We start from the raw sequence: 26,870 nt of genomic DNA, 5'->3' as shown, positions 1-26,870 counted from the left end.
CATTAGTCAGCTGCCTGTCCGTCACAGGACTTCAACTCTGAATGCAACGCAATTAATTATTCTGTCCCCTGACACAACAATCTTTTAATAATGAAAGAATCTTCATGAGTAGTCAGTAAAGGTTATTTAATAATGTATTGTATAATTTTGAATGAAAAAATGTTTCCGCATATTGTGACTAACAAAGCCAAACAGCCTAACTTCTGCTCAAAATACAGGTAAGCAAATATCACCTGATTGTTTTGAATCGGTAATTGTCTGTGTTAAACATGTCACTGTGTTGCATGAGATTAAGCATTGTGTGAATGGTGCCTGCATTTTTCTCCTTTTATCTGAGACGGTGTCATTACCTGTTATAATGTCTCATGTATGTGCACCTTGACAATGACAGCATGGAATCAGAGCTTTTATTTATTTGTATTTATTTTTATTTTTTTTGCTGTGGTAATAGTTTTGAGCTCATGCGTAACAAAATGACAAAAGGAATGAATGGAAAAGTACTCAAAGGCTCCTGCTCATGCATGATACCATGTAATGTGAGGATTTTTGGGTCACCAGCATCAACTGAACAAGTTCGTTGAGTGAAATTGGTTTGCAGCGTGCTCAGTCAGTGCCCCAAAATACTGTCATTGCTGCAGTGCCTCTGCTGCGCTGCAGTTTCTACTGCGCTGTGGTGTCATGTTTCCACTAGATTACAACGTTGTTCCCCTCCTAAAGAATGTAGGACATCCCCATGGGCCAGACACAACTTGATTTACATGGTGCTCAACCCGATGACAGGTTTTGTAAATGTGACGAGATTCATATAATAGGCATTCTTGTGTGATTGACCCCAACTATGGCTGTATTTCAGTATGTCAGCATTTTCAAACAACTAGAAATGTTTTCTGAAGTGACTGTGGGTGTGATTGGCTTGATACTGTTCCAACTTGAGATCTCATGACAAAAGTTTGAACTAGAGTGAAATGATAGGTCGTTAGACAATAGAAGCTGCCTGCCTGCCTCTATTCTATTCTCTGCATTTTATTGGGGTTGAAAGTTGGACTTCATGTGCCCTTTGTGTGCGTGTTTAGATCTGCCGCCAAAGTGCCAGTGAATGAAAAGAAGGAACAGCCAAGAAGCACCATGAGCGAGACCTCCAACAACACGAGCAGCTCGGACTGTGCTGCAAACCAAACCAGTGCAGCAGCAAGGGTGAGCAACATACATGGAGTAATCGTGGCAGTTTTGAACATACAAGTAGAAATAGATTATATTTCACAGTCTTTCGATGTTGTCTTTTTGGAAACAAAAGAGTATACTGACAGCCATTGATTGATGCTCTCCAATTATATTGTATCTTTAGGCATCGAGACCTCCTAAAAAACTTCATAATTTTGGAAAGAGATCCAATTCTATCAGGAGGAATCCCAGCGCTCCAGTTATAAAGAGGAACTGGCTCTATAAGCAGGTAAACAAAGCATTTTTGATTATGCTAGTTATTTTCTGTGCACTGATTCCAGTGGTGTTCATCTAGGAATAATTTTTTCATGATACGTCCGCAAAATATATTCCATAATGGCCTTGGGGCTTTATTTTTATTGCCCAGTAGATAAGTGTTAGAAAATTGAAGTCATAAAAAAATCAGTATTCCCTTTCAGATTTATAGTCACAATAGACAGACTACACACCCCAGTTCAAATGCCAAGTTTTTGTGAGATAAAAAAATAATACAAAGACTTTAAATGGCTGTGCCGACTCCCATTTAAACATGAGTTTGAATCTGATTGGATATTTCTATATACAAATAAAAGGGTGCAACAACATTGTCAGTTTATTTTTACTTCACTCAAAGATATATATATAATTTTTTCAGCTGGGTTGGGCAGATTATGGATCTCATGAACAGTTTAGAAGTATTTTATTTTGGTTTCATATTTTGATATCACAAAAATGTGGAATTATAAAACAGGGTTGTGTCGACTTTTTATAGCCACTGTGCATTAATAGGCGTAAGATGTGTATTTGATGCCATACAGGATCTGATTTCTTTGTCCGCTTCTGCTACTTATACTGCTTGAATAGCAGTCCTTCATCAAGGCTCCTACTTACTGCAAGAGGGTGAAAAGGGGATGCTTGAGGCGCTCTTTTACCAGGCAGGACTCTCGGGCGTCCTAAGTGGCAGACTCATTTAGTTTTGATTGCAGCCTCCCGGCACTGTCCTTTCAATTCATGAAGGCTTCCTTTGGCTCAGCTGCCAGCTGCTGTTTCTTTTGGAGCTCAATCAGGGTGATGGAGCTCAACCACAAACTCACAATTCTGCTACCCTAAATAAAAGCTGGATTTTCCTGCCTCTTTGAAACTTAGAAGCTATTGAAGTCCCTGCTTAAGGAAACAGTCAAATCCTTCAGCAGATCCATTGGGGCATATAAATGCCCCTGTGAGGGCACAGTGAAATATTTGTTTTTGAATTCAGTCTAATTAAAGTGATGTCTGACCAATGTCTAAAGCTTATTCTAGAAAATTCTTAAGAACAGCTTGACACAACACATTGTCAAATAAATCTTGTTGAGACTTAGGCTAAAAGTTTGGAATTTCTTTAGAAGACTCTGTAAATCTACCTTTTTAATGCTCAAAGATTTGTATCAATAATCATCTTTGATTTTAAAGGTGCATTGTGCAGTTTAAAAAGGTCATATTAAAGCTTTTTCTACATCATGCATGCTCCACCAATGCCCAGATGAGTATGAAGAGCCCTGACTGTTTTACTCTGACTGCACCTATCAGATTTTATCTTCCCTTTATAGTAAGTGTGCAGACCCTCACACTTCACAGTTTCTTTAGGGGAGGGAGTTTTTCTTACCTCATTTGAAGTCATGTCTTTGTCAACTGTGGCTGTCGCTTTAAGATCGTGCATGTACTCTCACGCGCACCATAAACGAGCCTGACACAGATGCTGCAGTTACGCTTTGGGCCAGAGGAAGCAGTCACAAGTAATAAAGTGACAAACTGCACAAAGATCCTTTAATAAAACTATACAGTGATTGCTCACTGTTATGACAACCCTCCAGGCAGTATTCTTCTTAGTAGCATTGAAGCAGGATTTCAGACCATTCAGGGAGCAATTCTCCCTATGAAAAGATATTTTAAAAAGCTGTCATTAATTATCTGCATTATAAATCAAGAACATGTACTCAAATGCCGAGTCATAACCACATCCTATTTAATTAAGAACCTTAAATATCCTCTCCAATTGAATAGCTAATGACATATCCTGTTCTTCTGGTGTCTTTGCAGGACAGCACAGGGATGAAGCTGTGGAAAAAGAGGTGGTTTGTGCTGTCAGACTTGTGCCTCTTCTATTACAGAGGTGAGTTATGACAACTAAAAGCATATTTACATCTACAGGCGCCCTTGTCATTTAACAATCTACCAAAAAGTGAGCACCCTATCTCCGACAAGATAAGGTTTTGATCACACTTTTTTACTTTGTTAGTAGGGTTACTACTTGGGGGTGCAGAGCCACATAGATTGTCCACATCCTAGCTATTTATGCTCGTAAGATGTCAGTAGGAAAGCTGTTGATGCTGATAATAGGGTCACCGTTAGACAGTATTGGAATGCCTCAAATATTGACACTGTTGGAATGAGTGATTCACTCAGTGATTCACTATTACAAAATAGGGCTGAACAATAAATTGAATTCAAATGGTCATCCTAGCTTGTATATTGTAGCATTCCGGTTAGGCAGCAGATACACAGAAACTCGTATTCCAGTGATGCTGATTCTGCTTGCTCAATTAATGCAGACCCGGTCATTCTGCTAATCGGGATGACATCAAGTCTATGTTGTTTCTGCTGTCTGACTGTGCTGTTGCCTCCTTTCCGCCCACTGACTGACAAAAGCCAAAGCCAGAAGCACCGGGCCCAAAGGATTTACACGGATGGGCATGTTTAGAAATTGTATCCATCAGCAGAGAGTGGGTAGTGAGTGTGGTCACGATCTCTCCTATCATCAAACCAAAAACAACCGCTTGCAATCGTGTTTATCGGCCAATTGAACTTCACTCGGGATCTTGCACAGTATCAGGCTGCAAAGAAAATGTAATTGTCCAATGTTGTCAAATATGCTCTGAATGTTTCTACACTCCCAGAAACCAAGCAGAGATCAGTTGTTTTACAAAATCATTACTCACAATTTAGGATGGTTATTTTTTTTCCCTTTACAAGTGATTTGCTGAAACAAAAACACTATTTGGCAAATTCAATTCCCGGGATACTTCAGGTGATTCATGAAACAGGCCGGCCAGGTAAATGGCAACTCAGACGTGCTGATGTGTTTTGTTTCCCTGCACACTTTCTGCTGTGTGCAGCAGCAAAGGTACTGTAAGTATCAAGATGGGAGGTTAGCTTCTTGCTTAAAACGCAGAGTTCAATGTAATCCCCCCTGTGGAGAGCACTCTATTGTCAATATGGAGCGGCGTCTGCAAACATAATGAGCATTAGGGCTGCATGGAACTTTGAATCAATGCTCATCTTTTCTACAAATTGCAGAATGCAACTGCACTGTACACATTTGACAAATTTGTGTACCTTAAGTTGATCTAAACTTCAGCCAAAAATGTTTACCGTAAACATGCCATTTTTGCCTTGCAGATGAAAAAGAGGAGGGGATACTTGGCAGCATCCTCCTACCAAGCTTCCATGTGTCCATGTTGTCTGTTGATGATCACATCACCAGAAAGTATGCTTTCAAGGTTAGTTCTTTCACCATCAAACAATTAATGAGTTCTGGTAGAATGCAATTTTCTGAAGTGACGAGAAAATGAACAAAGACCCTCCATTAACTACTTTGGTGTGATTGTAGTTATACACAAAGTAGCAACAAGTCTCTTTTTTTTTAGGACGTTTAAAGAGCCGAAACATTACTAAGATATGTGGGAAAGCCCCCCTGCTGCAGGCCAGTGGTCACATTAAATGGGTTCACAGTAGTGTGTACGATTGTGATTTTGGGTCCTTCCTAAACCCTGAAAGTCAACAAGTTCCCCTGCCAAACACAACTAAACACAGACACCAAGGAGTCTGTAGAAGGACTCCTCCAACCACACAGCCCACTTCTTTTCCAATCTTGTCACATGTTTTACGAGAGGCGGTTGAGGTAACGAGGCAAATGCAAGAGCAGGACATGACCAACTGCCATTTTTCCCACTCTAAATCTTCTGCATCATGTTTTGGGTAATTGTTGTATTTTTTCCAAAACTGGTAAACAAAATATTGAGGTTGTCCAATAACCATTCTTTTTCTCTGTCACGCTTGACCGTCTTGCTTTACTGGCTGGGAGGCGTCACTTTAACCATGCCATAAGATTCATAACCTGGTAAGTATAATTTTGCTATTCATGCTAAGTCTAGATCAAGTGATGCCTTTTCAAATTCTCAATTGACCTGGAACTTTTCTCCCTTTCAGAAACCTTTTCATGCAGGCGACACACCCCAACATGCGGACATACTACTTTTGCACTGACACAGCCAAAGAGATGGAGTCCTGGATGAAAGTGATGACAGATGCCGCACTTGTGCATTCTGACCTTGTCAAAAGGTTTGTCAATCATTGCGACATACATGTAAAGTTAAAGTGTACAAATATAGTTTTACATTTTTTGCCATTTTTTTTTCAGGTCACTTTACTATATGAGCGATTTCAATTCATGCAAACAAATGTGTGCTTTAGGCATAGCAACAATGTGTGCTTCATTTAATGCTGGACACAGCTTTGCTAACTCATCAGTAGAGATGATAGTCTTTCCCATTTTGTGTTAAATGTTATTTAGCAGCCTGCCTCTGTAATGCCCTTTAAGCATGGGTGAGCAGAGGCATAATGATGAAATGCTTTATAGCGATACAGTGCTGCACAGCTTAAAATCCACTCAATGGCACTGTCAAAAGTGTGATGCTGATAAAAGGCAGTCAAGTATAGCAACACTACTGTATGTGCTGGGTTACATTTTAGATTTTTTTCCTCTATGGATTCCATGTGGTTTCAGGTAGGTAGGTAAAGGATGTATAAGACATGGTGTGATTGTGGTAGCTGTTTAAATTGGTTCAAGCGCAATTTCTGAAGGAATGCCCCTCCAGTAAACCCGTCTGATAAGAGGAATTTGCTCTTCTTTGAAGTGATAACCTTGAGTCCATGTAAGGCCAAAGAGCGGCAGTGTCAATTACCTCCAGAGACCTCACAAAGAAATACAGATTTGTAGAGAGCTGCAAATGGATTTCTAGCTGCTGAGCACCACCTTTCAGACATGCCCTGGCAAAGGCTTCTTCTTCTTCTTCTTTTTTTTTCCTTTTTTTTTCTGTACTGGAGATATCACGTTCCATTTTACACACCCGGTCTCTCCTCTGGCAGCTGAAAAAAACCTTGTGCACTTCCTTGTCAGACTCTCTTTTTGTTTTAAAGTAATAGCAGAGTTTGCCAAGGTAGTGCATTACAGCTGTAGTATATTGGCAATATAGTAGTATAATAGTACCAATCTGTGAATCCCAACCAGGGTGCCATGGCACACTGAGAGATCATCAGCGGAGCAGCAGGAAATAATGATTATTAGTGTAATTGGATATATATTGCTAATATAGTGACATCGACCAAAAAAACCAAAACACTCTTCTATTAGGTGACATAAGTTACAATAAACCTGTTGCTTTTCAAATAACAGATAAAGGCATGGCTTCCTGTGAGTAAATTAGCTTTGTGTTCATTAACAGGCCCAAATCTCTCAGAAGTGCATTTGTGAGTAAACTAAGACGAAAGTATCATTATTTTAATATTCTTAATTTTTGTGGCATTTTTGTTTGATGGTGTGCTGTGAGACTAAATAAAGTGGGTGCCTTGGATCAAATAGTTGGGAAACACTGCTAATACAGATATTTTCAACAGAGTTCAGTCTGCTATCAATGCCATTATCATGTATTGGTGCAGATGCGCTAATTTGTATTTGTTCCTTTGACTTACATTATCAGGTTGGACAAGCTAAAAGTGGAACAGTGTGGCCCTCAGGAGGTTAATCACCTGGACAATCACAAGCCACCGTTGACACAGCCCGAAATTGAGAACAACGAGCGCAACCGGGAGGCGGATCTTGAGCATATGTTGGAAGAGGAAAGGAAGCAGCGAGATGCCGAGCGCTATGGCTTCCAGAAAGATGGCGCGGACCCCAATCGCCCCCTCACCAAGATCAACAGTATCAAAATGCAGCCAGCCCAAGCAACAGCGGTCACGGTGAAGCTTGCAATGCCACGGACCCCGACAGAGATCGATGGCTCACACCAGAGCCCACAAGTCAATGGAGCTGGTGAACCCAGTCCAGCTGACAACCTTGGAGTTCCCCTTCAGCGAAGTCCAAGCTATGAGCCCGAGCGGACTTTGAGTCGGACAAGCTCAATGCAGCAACTGGAGCAGTGGGTTCGCACACAAAGAGGACGCACCCCGGATGATGACACCAGAAGGTTTGTTTGATTTAGCTGCATTCATATAGTGCCTAATGTATGTAGTTTGAATTTGAACAAAATGACACACTGAAGAATAAAGTGTCTGCAACTTGGGTGTCAGAGCGCGGCAACCAACCACCGAACATTTACACCTTTTCTTCACAAAACGTCTTCCCTTCCCACTTTCTGCATCTCAGTGCTTTTGACCATATTTGACTTTAAAAGGCATGTCCACTGGAACATTGAGTAGTTTCTAAGCCGCCCATCTCACTAAGGTTTACGGACCAGTATGCACTAATGCCAAGTTCTGACAGGAAGCTTGAATGGAAACGTTCTCATTGCCAGCTGTACTCACTTTAAACCCTTGTGAAGCAATGTTTTGTTGTCTCTGGAAAGGTGTAGAATGTCCAGTGGTGTTCGTTTGGGTTTCTGCTTACTGACCAAATACATATGGCAACATGAAACTTTGTTGGTTACTGTTCAGTCAAATTCCATTAATGTGAGAATGATAATGTCCATAAGGAAGGTATGTCTCTTAAGTCGTCTGCAGTTCATTTGGTTTTTGAACTCGGGTGATGAATCATTGTCAGTGGATATTGTATCTATCTGCAGATAGGCAGCATCCAAACAGTTCTCATTTCATTACAGAGAAGTGATAGACATAATGGTGAAAGATAAAATAAGCACTAGTCTGTTTGCCTTCTGACAAGGATGACTTCTGTGTTTATTTTTATTTTGCAGCTGAAGCCACTCTGCATGCTGCATATACATCCTAATCCACTTCATGGCTAAATAACTGAGTCACACCTCATCCACTATTATTGGATTATTTTGCTAATATTTTCCAAGGCTATTTTGCTGTGATGAGTGTAGCTTGCTTTCGGTTCCAAAAGACCATGTGTGTTTTGTTGTTTAGTAGGGCCCACCCACATAACCATGCATTTACTGTAAAAAGTATGTTTATAAGCTTAAACTTAAATTGACTACAGATATAAAAAAAGTCATGTGTTTCATATTTTTACTTTAGGATCCTGATTACTTATATATCTACAAACAAAAACAGCCCTATTTGTTTGGGTATATTGCTATTAGTTAAAAATGAATTGTTTTATGTTTGAATCAAAGAAACATTTCAGTTCATAATTTGACCACTTATTTTCCTTCCACAGCATCACATCGTACCAGACGCTCCCTAGAAACATGCCAAACCACCGGATGCCCCATGTGCCTCATTACGGCGACGGTTACCGCAGCATGCCCAGAAATAGCATGGCACAGAGGGACAGCATCTGCAGCATGTCGCCATCATTGTACGATCAAGCTTTGGTTCCCCCGATGGCTGACAAGCGCCGCTCCGTGCGCTCTGATACCATGTGGCAGCTATATGAGTGGCAGCAACGACAGGCCTACTACACCAGACCGCCGGGGATGTATGGCCACATGCCCAGCCCCAAAACCATGATCAACCTTTCAGAGCATGCTGCGCCCACCTACTCCATACCACCCTCGCCCTCCCATGGTTCCCTATCAATGTATGGTGGCTACACTCAGCCCCGATCGTACAACATGAGCAGCGCCCGGTCCGAGATTGCTTCTCCCATCTACCAAAGAGACATGAGTATGGACAGGCGGCAGAAGCACCAAACCCCTAAGGTTAGTCAAGGACTGAGGAGCAAAACTTTTAATTCATTCAATCTCAAAAATGTATAAAAACGTTTTTTAATACCTTGTCCTCTCCCAAAAAAGTGTACAGTTTTTGCAAAAGCATACAGAAGGCTTTGATGCAGCTTCTGACATGAAGAGGTAGCTTAAGGCAATGGTAGTTATTAAAAGACGGCCAGCAGGTGGCAGCAGAGTATTAGCCATGGCCATGTTGCAACAAGCTCTTTTTGTCAGTGTTTTCATCAGGAATGCGAATATTGATGAAACTTAGCTAATTGCTGCAAAATGGAAACAGGTACAAATATACTTTTTTCCTTGATGAAAGAAGAGACTCTATTCTTTATTTTGGTAGGTTCCATGTTTTATAGCAATAGAACACAATATTCAGTGGGCCTTGCAAAATCAGTCAGAATGCAGTAAAACACCCGGGAGCAAAGGGGGTTGCTTCAGTGAAAATGGCTGGGAGTGAATGTATTGGCCATTTGGCATTTACTTTCTCCACCAGGGTTGGTTTATCAGCGTGAGTTCTTACGTCCTTCTGTTCAGAAGAAATTCAGTATCTGGATTTAAATATACCTGCTTTTCACTTAAAAAATTGTAAATTGTAGTCCGCAAAGGTTTACACTGTCTCGACTAAATCCAACTCTTACATGAGAAGGAAAATAATTGAGAAAATGAATGCCTGTTTCTTTCAGTATGCTTATCCACCTGATAGGAGGTCAATGCCTGCAGGAATTCCAGTCCAGACAATCACTGCCCAGTCTCTCCAAGGCAAAAGTGTAAGTCTTACAGTGGTCCTAATTTGTGTGGGAAAGTTGTCAAAATGTATTAATATGCTGTATTCTCAAATGTTCGGTTTGGTCTGGATTGTTTTGACATTTTGGTTAAACACATACTCTATGTCCTTCCTTGACTGACTGACTGTATGTGACTTCTGTCCAAGATGACCTTGTGACAAAATCCCCAAATGGAATAAAAATCAGACAGATTTCTTCTTTCTGCAAGTGATCGGATTAAGTCTCTGCCGACTTTAGTTGCTCTTCAGAGTTGCTTTGCTCCAGTAGAGATTTAAAAACACTGTCAGTCTCAACTCTAAGACAGCTCAGGAATGTCAAAGTCACTGCTGCTAGTGTGTGACCTGCTTTCTCTTATCAATGCTAAAGTTGGGTGCAAGTTGGGAGTTTGCATGCTGCCAACACCTTGGCTAATCTCATTGTTGTAATCTGCATGAAAACTCACTTCCTGGGAGCATTGATGCATCTCCTATCCTGGTGTCTTCTCTCCTTTTTCCTCCTTCCTCTCTGATGTCCCTGCTTGATAATGGCTGTTCGTGTCCCACAACCTCACCTCCTTTGCAGCCTGAGGAACTGACTTTGCTTCTGATAAAGCTGCGTCGGCAGCAGGCAGAGCTAAACAGTGTCCGGGAGCACACACTAGCACAGTTTACGCAACTTAACATGGATGGCGACAACCCAAAGGTCAGCCCCACCTCCACAAGATTTTCCTCTGGAGGCATGTGTTAGTTATTGTGTGGTGTGTGTGCCATCCATCTCTCACCTCATCATAATACATATCAAGACCTGCTTTTACTGATAGGGGACATCAAGTAGCCTGGCAATAGCCAGATTGATTTGTGCTTCACTCGAGGGAGTTGGCCACAATATCAGTCTGGGACTGCTCCGTGTTGATTTGCTCGGGAAAAGCGGGGCATGCTGTACAACACTTCGAGCTGATTGGACGAAGCAGAATCGTTTGCACGTCTACCGAACGTTTGTTTCGACCAATCACGGCAAAGGAGGAAAATGTGGTCACCGACATGCAACTGTTGTGACTAGCTAATATCATGGCGTTGAGTTTATGTTGGCGGCTTTGCAATGTTGATATGCGGATACAAGAGACTAATTCAGCGAGAACAGAATTAATTGCAGCGTCTACGCATTCGTCCACCGGTGTCGCCATGTTTGGTTTGTTTCTTCCCACGGCTTCGGCGCTTCTTGTTTTCGTCACAGCTGCATATCCCGCCCCCAAATACAATGTCGCTCTGTGATTGGTCCGAACCACCAGTGGTTCGTATCTGTGGAAATCAATGGGAGCGGTACAAGATGGATTCTCGGGAGTTTGTGAACTCACAAATATCGCGAGAATACATCTTGCGAGAGCAAGGTTAGACATAAAGTACTCTGCTTTAAAATCTCAAACTTCAGATTCATTTTAGTGGGCAAGCTTATGTTATTTTACTTCTTCAAAGAGTCAAGACAGATGTTAGCAGTGAGTGAAACTTAAAGCCATTGGCAAACTCCCCTCCATTTCTAAGTCTCCTTTAAGATGTCAGACTAGAGATTTGGCTGTTTTAGGTCACCAGGGTGACGGATGAGGGTCTGCCATCACTTCACTTAATTGTTCCAGCCAGTTTCAACTGCCTGTGACACAAGCTAAGCTCAGATGGCGTGTGTCACATGAAGTCAATTTAATGTGTAGAGCATACTCTTGTCGCTACTTTTTTTTCTCCTTAACTGTCCCTTCCCTCCTTTTTGATTTGGCCATCCCTGTGTGTACATATGACATTCTTGAAAGTGTGTGAGAAAAAAAGGAATACGGAATGCCCCTCATTTTGTATCCATATTCTTCTTCTTCTTCTTCTTCTTCTTGCTGCTGACACTAGAACGATGCTCTGTCTCATCATCTCCAAAGGACTCTAATATATTTGGACAATCAGGTGGGGTAATGCATGGTTACATGGCCCTTGCTTCTTTTTTTTTTGGGGTCATAAACCTGTTGTTGTTATTCTGATAAAAGTCACTGTCTGCACTTTATTATGGCTGTATACGCATCTGTCAAGTCTGCAGTAATGGAGCTTGGTCAGTATATGATATATGGTGGCGGCCGTGGCTCAGGGTGTAGCGACGGTCGCTCAGTTACCAGAAGGTTGGCTGTTCGATCCCCGCTCTCCCCAAGTTATGTGTCGTTGTGTCCTTGGGCAAGGCACTTCACACACATTGCCTCCAGTGCTACTCACACCGGTGTATGGAAGGTGCAAATGTTTGGTGGTGGTCGGAGGGGCCGTAGGCGCACACTGGCAGCCACGCTTTTGTCAGCCTGCCCCAGGGCAGCTGTGGCTACTTAAGTAGCTTACCACCACCACAGTGTAAATGTGTGAGCGCACGAATAATGCAACCACTGTGAAGCGTCTTTGATTATGTGATTAGATAGAAAAGCGCTATATAAATCTGATGCATTATTATTATAATTATTATTATATGGTGGTCAGGTAATTTATAGTCAGACAAATATGAGCCTTAAATAATTCAATTGTCTTTATAAACATACGGTTATAAACCTGGAATAATAAAGCATAGTTAGTTTGGCTACATGCTTAGCTTCCGTGTGAAATCAAGGAGAATCTATTCATGTTAAAAACAAGAACAAATCCTGATACGTTGAGATATATAATTTCGTGGAAGCAATGTTACACATACAATCATTTAAATTATACATTAAAGTTTATCGTAGCCTAGATGCGTAGCTTTATACTATCCCTCATTGTCTGCTGCACTTCTGCTTTGGAAAAATGTCTTCCTGTTGGTAAGCTTCACTTTGTGGTGCTGTATCCATCCCAATTTCCTCTGGATGAACATGTCTTTGTGAGTTTCCACGCCAAATGCAAATATAACAGTATCTACAAGTCGCAATCAACAGCTTTGTAAGTGTTGTGTTTGAAGTGCAGCACTGCTGTAAACTGACTCTACTGCTCCTCTTCACGCTGGACTAGATGAAGGAAAATGACCCTTTAATCATCATGACTCACACTTTGATTGAGAACTCGGCCCCAAGGCCTCAACTTTACCAGCAAGTAAGGCCAATTTAAGGCTTTGCTCCGCCTCATCCTCACGCTGGCTGTTTTTAAATGTGTTTTTTTTTTTTAAGTCTTTGTAACACTTCGCCTTCAATGTCCAACTCCTCATGACATGAAGACTGGTCTTCCTGTGTTATGTTGTATCGCCAGCGCCAAGCCATTCATTGCTTTGACTGTTGTCATGTTAAGTCATGGCATTAAGAACATGACTTGGAAAAGAGAAGTATAATGTGGTCTTCCTCATACTTAGAATCGTTTGTGGGCTGGTTACAGTTAAATGTAGAAGCCGTTGTTAGGAAGGGGGTGGGGTGTGTGTGTGTGGGGGGGGGGGGCAAAACAGTACTATCATCAGTCTCAGTAAGTGGGCCTTTCCAAAGAGATTCGGAGGGATGATCAACATAGCTAAATAGTGGCCCAACCCCTTGTCTCTCACCCAGTCTGCATTCATTAGCATACAAGCCTAGCCAACAGCTGCATTGTCACCTGTTCAACTGCTAGCGGTTTGTCACTCTTGTCACACTGCAACCCGCCACTTCATGTGACAGTCTGCATGTTCTGTGGGGAATAGTCTCACATCCTGATTTATCTGCCGCGTGATCCAACCCAGTAAAACCTGCAAGTTACTATAGAGATAACATTAGTGTGGAGTTTATTTGAAATGGTTTTTTTTTCTTTTTTGCAATTTGGACTCACTCAGCCAGCACAGTGGATTAATTAGAACTCTATGTGTTTGAGTTGACAAAGTTCCAATCTTATCAATATCTGTACATTTTTAAATGAGCTCACTACAGTTGTAACTAAATGTGAATCGAAAATTGGCACTGGATAATGGATGAATGATTGGGGGGGGGGGGCTTTGCTTAAGTTCCCCTCCTCATCGTTTATTTCTCATGCCATCAGCAGTTGACCAACCTGATGTCACACCTGTTTTTAGAGATAATACTGTCTAAGCACTAGACAAAGAGCACAAATGTATTCCTTGGATCACAGTATTTGCACTGTTAACAGGATTGTCAACATGCCTTCACCATGTGTTTCTAATAAGCCACTGTGTTTTGCTGAGGAAGACAAATAGTGATGTCGATACTACATCATAAGAATTGTCCAACCATAACCACCCCCCAATTCAATTGGTAACGTCTCATTCACCAAAATATGAGGTTCCTACCAATAAAAATAATTGCCTCACTGAGACTTGTAATAAATGCTGAATTTGGAGTTTTAGACAATAATGCATATTACATGACAAGACTCAGTGACCGATGTTCTGTTTTGCTTCACAGCTAAGTCAGGAAGACCCCAGAGAACACACCTACATGCCAGAAGAGGGGGACGTTGATGTATGCTCGGTTTTATTCCCTAATGTCATGCCATGTTCATCTACATGTCGAGGGTCACCACCTTTGTTGTTTCTCCTCAGACCAAGCTTAGCCGATTGTGTGAGCAGGATAAAGTGGTGAGGACACACGAGGACAAACTTCAACAGCTCTACAGAGAGAAGGTGACTCACCACTGAATGACTCAATATTGTTTTTTACTATTGAAAAAAGAAGAGAGAATGTTCTGTCGTTCTTTTTGTCCAATACTAAAGACATAGCATCAAGGCAAGTAGAGAGCAGTGGAATTATTTCAATGAGATGCTTTTATTTGAACAAAATGGAGAAACGAAAAAATTCCAGACATCAATTTATGCAAAACCCTTGACATTTTGTACATTTTATTTGGTCTGTGTGGGGTGGAAAAGGTGAAGAGAGATTACTTCTGAGCAAGTTTAATATGTTGATATGCAAGTTAGAATTAATGTCAGCAAACCCCTCAATAGCATCTGATGAAAAAGCGATCAGCTTTACATACAAAAAGGTTGAATGTATAAATTATACAATATTTCATACAGTTTCATATTCATCAAATTGAAATGTGCATATGAGCAGTATGGATCCTTTTTGCTAATTATATTTTAAATACCGTATGTACTGAAATAAATCAGTCAGCATACCCCTTAGATACTAATATGTAAAAATACAATAATGCAGCCACGACCCCAGGATTTTTTTCTTCTTCCAGGGCTTAAGGGGGGCTTGACCAACAAATAGGGGATCTGAGAAAATTATTTGTAAATATATTTTAGATTATCAAATTAAACTCTGGAGGATCTTAATTGGGATATACAGATTTATTGTGTGACTATAGCACCCCCTATCCCCAATGTGGCACCATCCCTGCATTAATGAATTAAATAGTCAACGATTAACATTTGTTCCGTCACAGTCCAACTTATATAGCCAAATATAGCCCATCAGCAAGGCAGATCATGTAATTGATGAATTGTGTCTTCCTGCAGCATACTCTGGAGACTGCACTGCTGTCAGCCAGCCAGGAGATAGAATTGGGCTCAGACAACCCGGCTGCCATGCAGAGTGTCATCCAGCAGAGAGACTTACTGCAGAGTGGCTTGCTCAGCACCTGCAGAGAGATCTCCCGGGTCACAACTGTAAGATCATCAATGCCATCCTAAATCCTTTCAAATTTGTTTTTCTGAGGGTTGCCCCTCAAAAAACATTGTCTTTTCCATACCAGGAGTTGGAGCAGTCATGGCGCGAGTATGACCACCTTGAAGGAGCTGTAATTCTGTCGAAAAGCAACCTACTAGAGCAGCTTGAAGCACTGGGAAGTCCACAGGTAGGATTCTTCTAACTGGAGTTTCCCTGCTTTATTTTTTTAAGTAAATAACTCTGATCCAGACCAGCATTATTAGAGAGCTAAGATTGATAAGCGGAGTGATGCTGGAGTCTTGGATTTCCCTCATCATGTTTATTCTTTGCTCAACCTGACTCAACCTGAGTTCATTTGCTAATTAGCAATTGAGGGCCAAAAGCCTCAACATCTCCTTATAAAGCACCGTGTCACGAAATCTGTCACGCTGACAGATTGTAAATCTACAACTTCATGCACTTTTTCTTCAATCAAATAACCTTGCTCCCATTTCACTGATCTGTTGGGCCCAGTTCTGGCTTAATATTTTCTCACTGTTTTCACAGACTGAACCTCCCAGCCAGCAGCACGTGTGCATCCAGAAAGAGCTTTGGCGGATCCAAGATGTAATGGAGGTCCTCAATAAACATAAAGACCAGAGAAATGCTGATGGCTCTATGGGCTTGTATGGGCCCAACTTCAGCATGCAGAAAACAGAGGTGAATGACTATGAAAATAACTCATTAAAAGCAAGGGCTACTCAGTTTACGATGGTCCCAACGTCCAAAAATAATTTAAAAAAATGCTGTTGCATTCAATATATGTTTTCCATGGGGTAATAAGCAAAAGAAAATAACAAAAATGTTAAAATACTGGGGGGAAAATTCACAAATGTGCGAATCCAAGGGTTTCCGAACCCGAGTATGCGTGGGTCGACTGTACTGTAATCCCATAATACAGTAATATAGTCAAACTTTTCACCGTTACTGCAATAAAGTTACTGTATACAGCGGGCTGACATCTTCAGGGGCCCTTGCAGTGCAATTAATAAAAAAATTTGCAATACATTTTTTTTTCATTTTCCTATTTGCAATGATACACGATAGTCTACTGTACTGTACTGTATATAATATTAATTATTAATTAATTTCCTGTATAATTTTTAATTCCTATTTTAACAATCCTTAAAAACCTAATTATAAAATATTATTATAAAATGTCATTTGTACAAATAAAGGCAAATGCAAATGAGCTCTCGAGTGCGTATGACAGTATTGCTCATGCAACAACAGAATGTTGAGTTCTCGTCAGTCAATAAAAGGAGGCTGAACCAGATGGAGGTCACCCAGACCGTGCATGGCGGCGTCCTGTGTCACCTTGCTTCCTGTCATGCCTTGTATAATCCCCCAGGCGGAGGACTCTGTACCCCCACGGCCACCTTTGCCCCAGTCATATGAGCCCAACCCCCCCGCAATTCCCCCTCATGCCGGAGTTCGCTCAGCATCCCTCCACAGAACGGAGGACAGGAAGACCAATCAGAAGAATGGCACTCACAGCGTAAGCTTGTTGACCTGCTGACTTTGCCTACAGCTGTGTCACTGCCTGCTGTGTAGAATATTTTTTTCACTTTTATTTTGGATTTATACTTTTTTTTATATAAATATATATTTTTGGATAACATCCCTTTTTTTAATTTTATATTTTTTGTTTGTATTATGTCTAAAGAAACATGCTTTTTTTTAGTGTGTTGCAACTTTATTTTTGGATAACAATGACCGCTTTTGTTGTCCTTTCTTTGGTTGCAAATCATCCTGGGTTGTCCATCTTATACAACATGGAATTGTTTCCTTAAATGACTGTCTAAACCCAGAACATTAAGGATTTCAGTTGGCCCCTGTCGTGGAAACCATTCCATGGGAGGAAAACCTTTACTTTGGAAACGTTTAGTGATTTGGATAAGCCTTTGAATTCTCAATATGTGTTGAAGCAGCCATTTATAATTCATTGACAGGGGCCAGACTACCGACTGTACAAGAGTGAACCAGAGCTCACCACAGTAGCGGAAGTGGATGAGAGCAACGGAGAGGACAGGACTGAACACCCATCTGACCATTCTGCCAACAAAGGTACATTACTTTATAACAGCACACTTATTAGGGCTAAAGGCAGCAGCTTTGATATCATAACATTTGATGACATTTGGCCTTAAAAAACAAAAAAAACAAGTCCATCTTACTCGCACTTCTTCGGGTTGTCAATGCTTTACACAAGCAGCACTTTACAATAGGATAAAAACAAGGTCAGACCTTCTAATCACAAGCTGGGTCAGCAACAGTTAAGACGTGTTACCATGGATACTGTGGGATTTTGTACATTGGACTTAATAATACACAGTATAGAAACCAATTACCACTGAATTATTTACAATGTTGTATACCAGCTGTATGTTGCCTCACATTTTCTGTTCAGTTTATACAAGTTTACATTGCATTATTGAAACGTTGCTATACTTTTGCCTCACTCTATTCGTCTCTTCTGCTGCTAGGCCTGGCCTACCCAGTTGGTATTGTTCCGCCAAGAACCAAATCCCCAGTGCCATCCTCCATCGCCTCATATGTTACCCTAAGGAAGAGTAAAAAGCCTGATTCCAGAATGGTAAGTCTTAAAATGTTTAAACTGAATCAACCAAATATTTAGGAGTTACTGGATTACTGTCTATTTCCTACATATATTTTTTGTATCCACAAAAACAAGCAATAGAAAATAGTATTGAATTATTTTGGCTGTGCTGAGTGTTTATTTATTTTTTTTTGCCTCTGTGCCACTTGATGATTTATAATGGGCTCTTAACTGCCTGTTGTGGTCATCAAGCTGAAGGTTTAAAGCTTGTGTGTGCCAAGTAGGGCACTCACCACATGGCCCGGGTGTGACCAGCCCACTCCAAAACAGCCTCTTGTAAAATGAATGAGAAGCCCGGTTTATACAGTTTCCACCCACGCACACTATCAAATATACCAACTGTGTTATTTAGTGTGCCACATGGCTGGGTGTGTCCTTTTTTTCTTGCCCAGTTTGCTTCTACATATGTATTGGAAAAAATGAAGACTAGCTTTTAATATGAATGAAAATAGATCATCTTTGTAAATCGTCTGCTGCCTACTGTCTACGCTTTGTTCTAGTTTATATAGCCTGCAGTGGAGGGAGAGTTCCTCACAGAGTTCAACTTAGGCCCTTAGGTATCATCAGCCCCTTGGACAGGAGCTGCAGCATCCCAGAGCGCTGGATGGAATCCAGATTTAGCAGCTCCCTCTAGCGTGGCGTCGAACACAGAGTGAACAACTTCACATTGTCAGCCTCTCATGCTCGGGCATTAAATGGCCCTCCGGTCTCCGTGAGTGCACACGCCAGTGCCAGTAGAAGCGTGCCAGTGCATAACAGCCATTCATTCAGGTTGCTTCCAAAGCACTCATTCCCTTCTGCGTGAGTGGACATTGAAGACCCATTAAGCACCATTACTGTAGCTATTTTTTGTTACCTGAACTACATGCTCAGGAAGTAGATTATGCGGACAAAAGTATTGAGACACCACTTCAGTTAACTGTATGATACGAACTGCAGTGCCTTAAAAAAGTATTCATACACATTTTGCCATATTACAACCACCATCTTGGGGAGGCAGAACACATTATTGCGAAGAAAAGTTTCTGACTCGACTTCCTTTCGTCTTTGTGTGATGAGGGGTTCTGTCTCAATAGTTTTATGTATGACTCTTATGCTTTAATGACATCTATAAACAGTGTTTACACTCTCAAGAATATACATTCATGCTCAAGGTTGTATTGTGCGTCAAACAGGAGCAGCGTCCACACAGCGCCATGGAGCATCAGCTGTGCACGCTAGAGAGCGGTCGGCCCAGGATGAGCGTGGAAGAGCAGCTGGAGAGGATTCGGCGCCACCAACAGGGTGCTCTCAAGGAGAAGAAAAAGGGCATTCGTGTTCGGGCTAGCAGTGAGGAAAACACGCTGTCCCGCAGCAATTCATTTACTAAAGACAACTATTCACGCCATGTGCAGGTATTGTACAGAAACGGATACTATAGAACAGTGGAATCAATACTGGACTCTTTCATGTGGTCTGTATGCTTTCTAAATATTTTGCAGTCTCAAGTGAGGCGTAGAGAAGAGGTAATGAGCACAGACATTCTGGAGCTAGAGGCCTTACTCCGGCAGCAGGAGGTGGTGAGGGAGCAGGAGACGCCCGCCGAGGAAATCGCACGTCTCAAAGAAGCCTCAAACTCAGACCGCTTCAATGTGGTTCGTGAAGTATGGCTGAATCATTCATATTTTTTGACCTTCACAGCAAACTGCTTTGAAAATTATTGATAGACACTTCGCATCACTTCTCTCTCTTGCTGCTTGCTGCAGCTGTCTGTGCCTGACAAAGTGTTGATACCTGAACGCTATGTGGAGTCGGACCCGGAGGAGGCGCTTAGCCCAGAACAGGAGGCTGACAAGCAAAGGAAAGTTGACCGCATCAAAGCTCTCATCGCCAAAAACAGGTAAACACAAAATTCATCACTGTATTTAGAGACTTCTGCATGAACTTCTGCTTGAACTTTTTGACATTAGTTGAAGTTCCTCTGTAAATTTGCATAGAGTTAGCCTAACATTTCTTTTACAATCTGCTTTCACTTTATAGTTGTACATTTAACACATACTGTACATGTCTCCTAGCATGCAGAATGCGATGCCTACCGTAGCGTTAAGCCCAGTGGAGACTGAAGAGGAGATTTCCATACAAGAGAAAGAGAAGATGATTAATATCTCTTATGAGCTGGCAGCAGAGGCCTCCAAACGTAGCAAGCTGGTTGCAGGTAGGCTGCAAAAAAAAAAGAAGACATGAGGAGAAAGGTTGTCTATATTAACATCCGTAGATGTTTTCAGGTTTATAATAACTTAAAACAATACAGTAAAACCCCCTCCATAGCTGGTTCCAAGTTCACGGTACCGTTATTTTGCGGATTTTTTTTTGGCCAGGTTTAACTTCATTTTGTTTATTTTTGGTATAATTCCACTGTTGGCCACTGAATGGCAACACTATTGTGTTGAACATTGTAAATTTGAAAGACACGTTAAAACAGGAAGTATTTCATCATCAGACAAATTTTTGCTGAAGAGATTAGAAAGAGATTATTTAATCTGTCAATCCTCTCCCATCCTGAATTTTATTATTGATGTATAGTGTGAGATAAGTGTGTTCATTTGGAAAACAGCTTTTTTACTGTAAACACAGCTAGATCTGTACACTGTAACGTACAATATTTTTGTGTTATCCACTGCTCTGCTCTCGCTATGCATATTTAAAAAAAAATATGTTTGGATTATTTTAAAAAGTGTTTAAATACCTTTGCCTAGTGGTAATTTAAATAGGGCGCTTCTTTATCGCGGATTTGAATTATTTCGTGGGTGGTTTGGAACGTAACCCTTGCGATGGAGGGGGGATTACTGTACCTGCATGTTGTTTTGCTTCTTGTAGTATTTATCCTACTTTGTTAACAAGTTGTTAAAAAAAATCAGTTCACTCATCATACACACATATACCTGCTTGCTAAACCTTCCATCAATCTATAAAGATTATACAATATTTATTAATGTGGTTGAAGTTTATTTAACTGTATTGTAGCATACGGGGTGTTTATAATAGTTAAAAAAAACCCACCCCTGGTTATGATTAAAATAGAAAAAGCCAGGGCACAGGTTTCTTAAAGCCTGTATTTTGAGTCTGACTTAGTTAATGCAGGTGGTACCTAAATATGTGGCTGTTGGGTGCACTGCATATCACATTTAAATTCAATGTTGTTATAGATGTGTGAGGTTATTCCTTAAGTAGTTTTATGGAAACTACTTTTCCATCTCAATATAGACGTATGCTGGCTTGACTTAAATGAGCACTTCAGTCCAGCACGACTGTGGCTTCTTTCTCCATGACGTCACAGCTGCCCACTTGAAAGCGTCTGCGCCTCAATGACTAAAAGTGGCGTTCCGTCACTGATGTTTTCCGAGCCGTGGTCAGATCCATGGCTGTGATTAGTGCTGGAAGCAGCGGACAGTAAATAAAAGGCATCTGACAGATGGGAAGCAAATGTTTAATCGGCTACAAATATACGTTGAGAGCGTGCACATGTGCTTTGGCCCTACAACGTACATCTCCGTAACTGGTTAAAAGAAACCTAGTCAGTATGGCTGAAGTGTTCATGGAAAAGTAGCCACTAGAGTTGTAGGTTGGCTGCCATCGTCTACTAAACTGTATGGACAAAAGCATTGGGACACCCACTCCTAATGAAGATGGAAGAAAATGTGAAGTTGGAGACTTTTAAGATTTGAGCACATCACTGAAAAATGTTGTCATTTGTGAGTTCAAATATCACTGATGGTACCCAAAGTCTTGCAAAAAAGTTGGAAGCAAAGACTCGTCAATCGGGCATTTGCTGACATTCAGAAGACAGGAAAAAATGCTGAAATCAGGCCAGATTAACAGTATATGTACCCAATTTAAAGTCTCCAGCCCAACTACTGGTTGGTTAATGATTAACGTGTGTCTCAATGCTTTTGTCATTTTTCTTTAGAAGAAATATTTCATCACTTGCACTTTTGAAGTAACAGTAGTTTGGCTATACGCAGTAGAACAACTGAAAATGCAGTGAAATTGTCAATTTTGTCATTGATGTGTTCTGCATTTGACCGTTTAGTCTTAAGCTGTCATAGCATGTTCTGTCCTTTTTTGGGTGTGTGTGTGTGCTGTGGTGTTGGAACATATTGCTGTGTTTTGTTGCAGTGAAAAGCCCGTCGTCATCTTCCCCAACCCTCCCGCCATCTCCTAACACCCCGCCTCAGCTCGCTGACGGCTCTCACTTCATGTGTGTGTAGTAGCACCAGTAAGGGCCTTCATCACTTGCTGTCTTTTGTCCTCACCCATTACGCTCGAGTGTCCTCAGTTTTGTTTTTAGTGTTAGTCACATAATGTTGTTTGTCTTTTTGGAGTAACTGGGAAGCTGACATTTAGAAATTCTCCTGCATCCACATCAAGTTTGATGTATCCTTTTCTTTCTCTCCCCAGCACAAGCTCTGGCCTCTGTCAAAACGTACACATGAAGGAACTAACGGTGGACACATACTCTACCCACGGCTACGAGTGTCTTTGAAATCTTAACCTGACTTGTGTGTGTGTGTGTGTGTGTGATCACTGTCTCACATCTGAAGCCCATTTCTTCGGTACTCCCACGCCGCTTTTATTTTGTTCTTAACCTTTGAAAGTTTTTACACTTTTTTTTAGAATTATTTAAAGAGTTCAACAGGTATTCTCTAATCTTTTGGTTAATCCGTTATTATTTACGCATTCATAATTTAACCATTTACTGCGGAAACTTTTTTTTTTTTGCCTGGTAGGTTGAGTGTATAAAACATAATGAGGGACGCCCCTCTTAGGTACTGCAGACTAATACGACCCCATTTTCCCATAAGTTGTAATTATTTAAAATGACACCCTGCAGCCGGTAAAATACTGACAACTGTTGTACGAATGTTATGGTTTAAGTCTCTCGAGACTTTCCTTGTTTCTTTGTAATTGCTGAGAGTTATATTTAAAGAGAGATGAAAAAAAATCTATGTTCGGCTCTATTTTATGACATGTAGGTTTTTGCAAGCATAGAACTAAAAGAAGATATTAGCACATGTAAAAAAAAAAAAAAAATGAAAAAAGCAATAATTAACTCAAAAGTTTGTGGATGCGGTTTGCATATTTTTCAGTTGTACAAAGTGTAATTAAGAGGCTTACTATGTATATAATGGTCTTGCTACAGCAGGATGGGATTGGGAGCATGTATCCAACACATGGTTACAGACTAGATTTAATTTACAAATGTTCATATCCCATCTGTTTTATATCATATGGAATAAATGTTTCTGTTCTTAAAAAACTTTGTATGTTGTTCTGCTTGTTCCTTTCCCACCCGATGAATGATATGAACCCCAAGCTCCAGCTGTGGTGTTAATATGGAATATCAGACATGAAAAATATATTTTCATCCATCCATCCATCCATCATTTTGGGTCTACACCAGGGGTGCTCAAGTGTGGTTTTCGAGAGCCCCCATCCAGCCTGTTTTCCATGTTTCCCTCCTGCAGCACAGCTGAATCTAATGATTAGCTAATCAGCAAGCTTTGCAGAAGCCTGATAACAATCCTAATCATGAATCAGGTGTGTTAGTGGAGAGAAACATGGAAAACAGGCTGGATAGGGACTCTCGAGGACTGAACTTGAGCACCCCTGGTCTACACCCTGGACTGGTCACCAATCAATCCCAGGGCAATTAGGCAAAAATATTCACTCACATTTACCTTTATGAACATTTTGTCTTCTATCAATCTGACATTTTTCAAAAGTGGGAGCAAGCTGGAAAACCCCATGCAGCAAGCACAGAAAGAATATAGAAACTACACAGGAAGGCTGAAGTGATGTTAACCATGACAGTGTTACTGTAGCAAACGAATTTGAAACCCTAAACGGCTACAACACGTTTTAAAGAATTGTGAAATGGCGCCATCGTGTGGTTATCAGGCCGACCAACAAGGTGGTTCTTAAATGCAGAATGTGTGACTTGTTCCGAATCCCTTGGATTAAAAACAAACAAAAAATATTATCGATCTATCTCCTGACACCCCCCCCCCATCGGATCGGCCGTAGTGTCCAAAATAATTCTTAATCAATTAATCTGACTCAATATACTGTAACTGAATTTACCTGTGGGTACTAAAAGAGCTATCACAGAATGAGTATGATGTACTATACGTGAATTGACGGGCAGTGCATTTTGTATCTGGGTCTTCGCTGTGAGGGACTTAATTGCGCAATCATTTGTTTCATGGAACAAATGTCAGAATTTAGTTTGTAATGGTCAGGCTATTGCTTATGGACGGCATAAAACCACTACTGCATTTTGAAGAATGACAATAACACATGGTGCGTTTAAATGCCAAACAAATGTGGCCGCTCTGTCCAATCACAGGGCAGGTTGTGTGACGCCCCGCCCCCCCCCTTCCACCGACGGTCCAATTTTGACACCGAAAGTGCTTCGCGCGTTATATGTCTGCCACGGAAATGGCGGATCCTGCCTCCGAGGTAACTCCTCCGGTGACTGTCGACAGCTGCGCTTCCGTCAAAGATGAAAATAATACCGAGGGCAACGAAAAACCCGAAACGGAAACAGTTGAAGCAGCCGGCTGCGCCGAGTCAAAAATGGTTGAGCTGAAGGCGGAGGCCGGCGAGGCGGCGGAGAAGGCCGCAAGCGAGGCGCTGACGATTGACGTTCCAGAAGCAGTCAACCTGGAGGCGACACCCAGTCCCCGAGAGACGCAGCTACCTTCCGAAGAGGTGCCGTCGGAGCCGCAGCGGAACTTTGCGGAGGACGACGGAGAGCGCGTCGGCTGTGACACGGAGAAATATGCTAAAGAGGAGCCCGGGGAGGAGAGCCGGTGTTTGGGTATGGAGGAGTGCGACAAGAAACCGACTTGCGAGGAAGGCGACAAACTGAGCGGCGGAGACGCGGCGCTGGGGGATAAGAGGCGGCCGAGCGTGGAGATGTCCTCCTCTGACGGTGAACCGCTGAGCCGCATGGACTCTGAAGACAGGTAAGAAAGTTTGGCCAGTCGCTGTCGTTTGTCCCCGGGGACGACACCCTTCCATTCGGGCAAGAAGGTTAGGTTTGGGGGGCAAAATTAATTGACCCCCGCATACTCGCGTTTCTGTACCCGCGGATTCACCTATTGACAGACTCCTCCCACCAAACATTTTATTTATTTATTTGTTTTTACCCCCCACCTTTCATTTAATCTGCCCCTTTTAGCCCTTTTGTTTTGTTTTTGCTTCAGTGATACATACAGTGAACCCATGCTTCATGCAGAGCATAGGGATCAAGCCATGCCACACATATCAAAAGTAATCGACCAGTTGACCCGACCGAAAGGGGTTTATATGGCTGGGGGTTACACTAAAGGGTGGCAAAGCACTACTTTTGCTGAATTGATGATCTCAATTTACTTCAAATTATTTCATTAGCACCAAGATGGCACTAGATGGCACCAAAGCAATACTATTGCTTTCACTAATTAATGGAGGAGAGATTGAGATTCCTTTTTTAAACTGGGTCACAGTTCTGTAGGGCTTCACTATACACTCATTTCTCAAATTCATACTGTATAACACAAATAACTCTTATAATGGGCAACCTTTATTGAGTCCAGGCATATATTTGACACCCCCAAAAAAAGTCACAAAAAATATATACACGTTAATTGTGTAGCTTCTGCTATTTAGTGGAATAGCATTTAATTGTTCTGCCTGACAGTATGTAACTGGCATAGATAGTTAAACAAAAAAGCATTATTACTAAATCATTTTCGGTCCAACTAAGTTAAATTATATAATTTCTTGCAGAACACCATGATGATCTCACATGGCACATGGTGGTCTCCCAATACTTTTGTCTACATGTGTGTGCCGTGAGTATTGAGAAGCACAATGTATGGTTAATCAGTGAGAGCTTTCTTTCACTTTTTGTATTCCAAGTGACTCGTCCTATTGCCACCTTGTTCACAAACCTGCAAAAATTTGAAGATTCATGCCCGCTGCCTGTGTCACTGTAATATTCAAGCCTGCGACCCATCCACTCCTGCTCTCTGCCCAGTATAAGCAGCACCCTGATGGAGATGGAGAGCACAGTGTCAAGTGGGCGCTCCACCCCAGCTATGATGAACGGACAGAGCAGTGCCAGTTCCTCTACTGTTAAGACCGTGGCTTACTCCTGTTGCTGGGACCTTTGTCTTCAGTACTTCAACTCCAGCCCTGATCTTGCTGAACATATCAGGGGCGTCCATGTGGACGGACAAAGAGGAGGGGTACGTACATTTGAATGCTAATACAGTCCTTTTTGGGCTCTGTCTTTTACAGGTTCCGAATGGTAGACATTTAAAAGAGATTGTATTTATGTTCTTTAAACATATTTTCCTAGGGTAAGGGTTGGTTCATCTGTGTGCTATTTGAAATTTCAATTTAATAATTCCTCGCACAAGATATTTTAGTCAAACCTCCCATATACCATTCTGTCGTCTTTTATATACAACAACACACTTAAAAAACAAATATTTCTTGCACTCCCTTCTCCATCTTTCTTTTCAGGTTTTTGTGTGTCTGTGGAAGAGTTGCAAGGTGTACAACACCCCGTCCACCAGTCAGAGTTGGCTCCAGAGACACATGCTGACCCACAGTGGCGATAAGCCCTTCAAGGTAAAAACTGTCAGCGCCATTCAAAGGATGACTGACTGGCTTCAATAAATATAATGTTGTCACCATAGTTGAGATCCAGT

The 26,870-nt window shown here is 41.5% G+C and overlaps 2 protein-coding genes across 19 annotated transcripts in view; both read left to right on the top strand.

Moving 5' to 3' along the window:
- plekha5 (pleckstrin homology domain containing A5) overlaps window positions 1-23,426 on the top strand; it is a 72,237-nt gene extending 48,811 nt beyond the window's left edge. For 4 of the 16 annotated variants that reach the window (XM_086073229.1, XM_086073231.1, XM_086073242.1 and 1 more), the window contains 25 exons: window positions 1,074-1,194; window positions 1,346-1,450; window positions 3,277-3,349; window positions 4,636-4,736; window positions 5,462-5,577; window positions 6,996-7,481; window positions 8,633-9,116; window positions 9,821-9,904; window positions 10,484-10,603; window positions 11,788-11,841; window positions 12,895-12,975; window positions 14,262-14,318; window positions 14,399-14,479; window positions 15,320-15,469; window positions 15,556-15,657; window positions 16,017-16,169; window positions 16,861-17,007; window positions 17,462-17,576; window positions 17,996-18,105; window positions 19,305-19,523; window positions 19,611-19,772; window positions 19,875-20,008; window positions 20,184-20,323; window positions 22,285-22,384; window positions 22,567-23,426. In XM_086073229.1, coding sequence (XP_085929355.1) covers window positions 1,074-1,194; window positions 1,346-1,450; window positions 3,277-3,349; window positions 4,636-4,736; window positions 5,462-5,577; window positions 6,996-7,481; window positions 8,633-9,116; window positions 9,821-9,904; window positions 10,484-10,603; window positions 11,788-11,841; window positions 12,895-12,975; window positions 14,262-14,318; window positions 14,399-14,479; window positions 15,320-15,469; window positions 15,556-15,657; window positions 16,017-16,169; window positions 16,861-17,007; window positions 17,462-17,576; window positions 17,996-18,105; window positions 19,305-19,523; window positions 19,611-19,772; window positions 19,875-20,008; window positions 20,184-20,323; window positions 22,285-22,376 — 3,487 coding nt within the window. In that variant the 3' untranslated portion in view covers window positions 22,377-22,384; window positions 22,567-23,426. Of the gene's footprint in view, window positions 1-1,073; window positions 1,195-1,345; window positions 1,451-3,276; window positions 3,350-4,635; window positions 4,737-4,757; window positions 5,357-5,445; window positions 5,578-6,995; window positions 7,482-8,632; window positions 9,117-9,820; window positions 9,905-10,483; window positions 10,604-11,787; window positions 11,842-12,894; window positions 12,976-14,261; window positions 14,319-14,398; window positions 14,480-15,319; window positions 15,470-15,555; window positions 15,658-16,016; window positions 16,170-16,860; window positions 17,008-17,461; window positions 17,577-17,995; window positions 18,106-19,304; window positions 19,524-19,610; window positions 19,773-19,874; window positions 20,009-20,183; window positions 20,324-22,284; window positions 22,385-22,566 lie in introns of those variants that run through there. The other 12 variants (XM_086073233.1, XM_086073234.1, XM_086073235.1 and 9 more) reach the window with 10 other exon arrangements.
- Window positions 23,427-24,527: 1,101 nt separating this feature from the next.
- The window catches only part of LOC147175681 (zinc finger protein aebp2-like), a 56,375-nt gene continuing 54,032 nt past the window's right edge, over window positions 24,528-26,870 (top strand). For all 3 annotated transcript variants that reach the window (XM_086074679.1, XM_086074678.1, XM_086074680.1), the window contains exons 1-3: window positions 24,528-25,136; window positions 26,192-26,402; window positions 26,683-26,790. In XM_086074679.1, the coding sequence (XP_085930805.1) occupies window positions 24,592-25,136; window positions 26,192-26,402; window positions 26,683-26,790 (864 nt within the window). In that variant the 5' untranslated portion in view covers window positions 24,528-24,591. The remainder of the gene's footprint in view (window positions 25,137-26,191; window positions 26,403-26,682; window positions 26,791-26,870) is intronic.

The sequence above is a fragment of the Leptonotus elevatus genome, chromosome 4 (genome assembly GCF_054856555.1).
Source record: "Leptonotus elevatus isolate MCC_2025b chromosome 4, RoL_Lele_1.0, whole genome shotgun sequence".
Taxonomy (NCBI): domain Eukaryota; kingdom Metazoa; phylum Chordata; class Actinopteri; order Syngnathiformes; family Syngnathidae; genus Leptonotus; species Leptonotus elevatus.
This window is presented reverse-complemented; position numbering and strand designations above follow the sequence as displayed.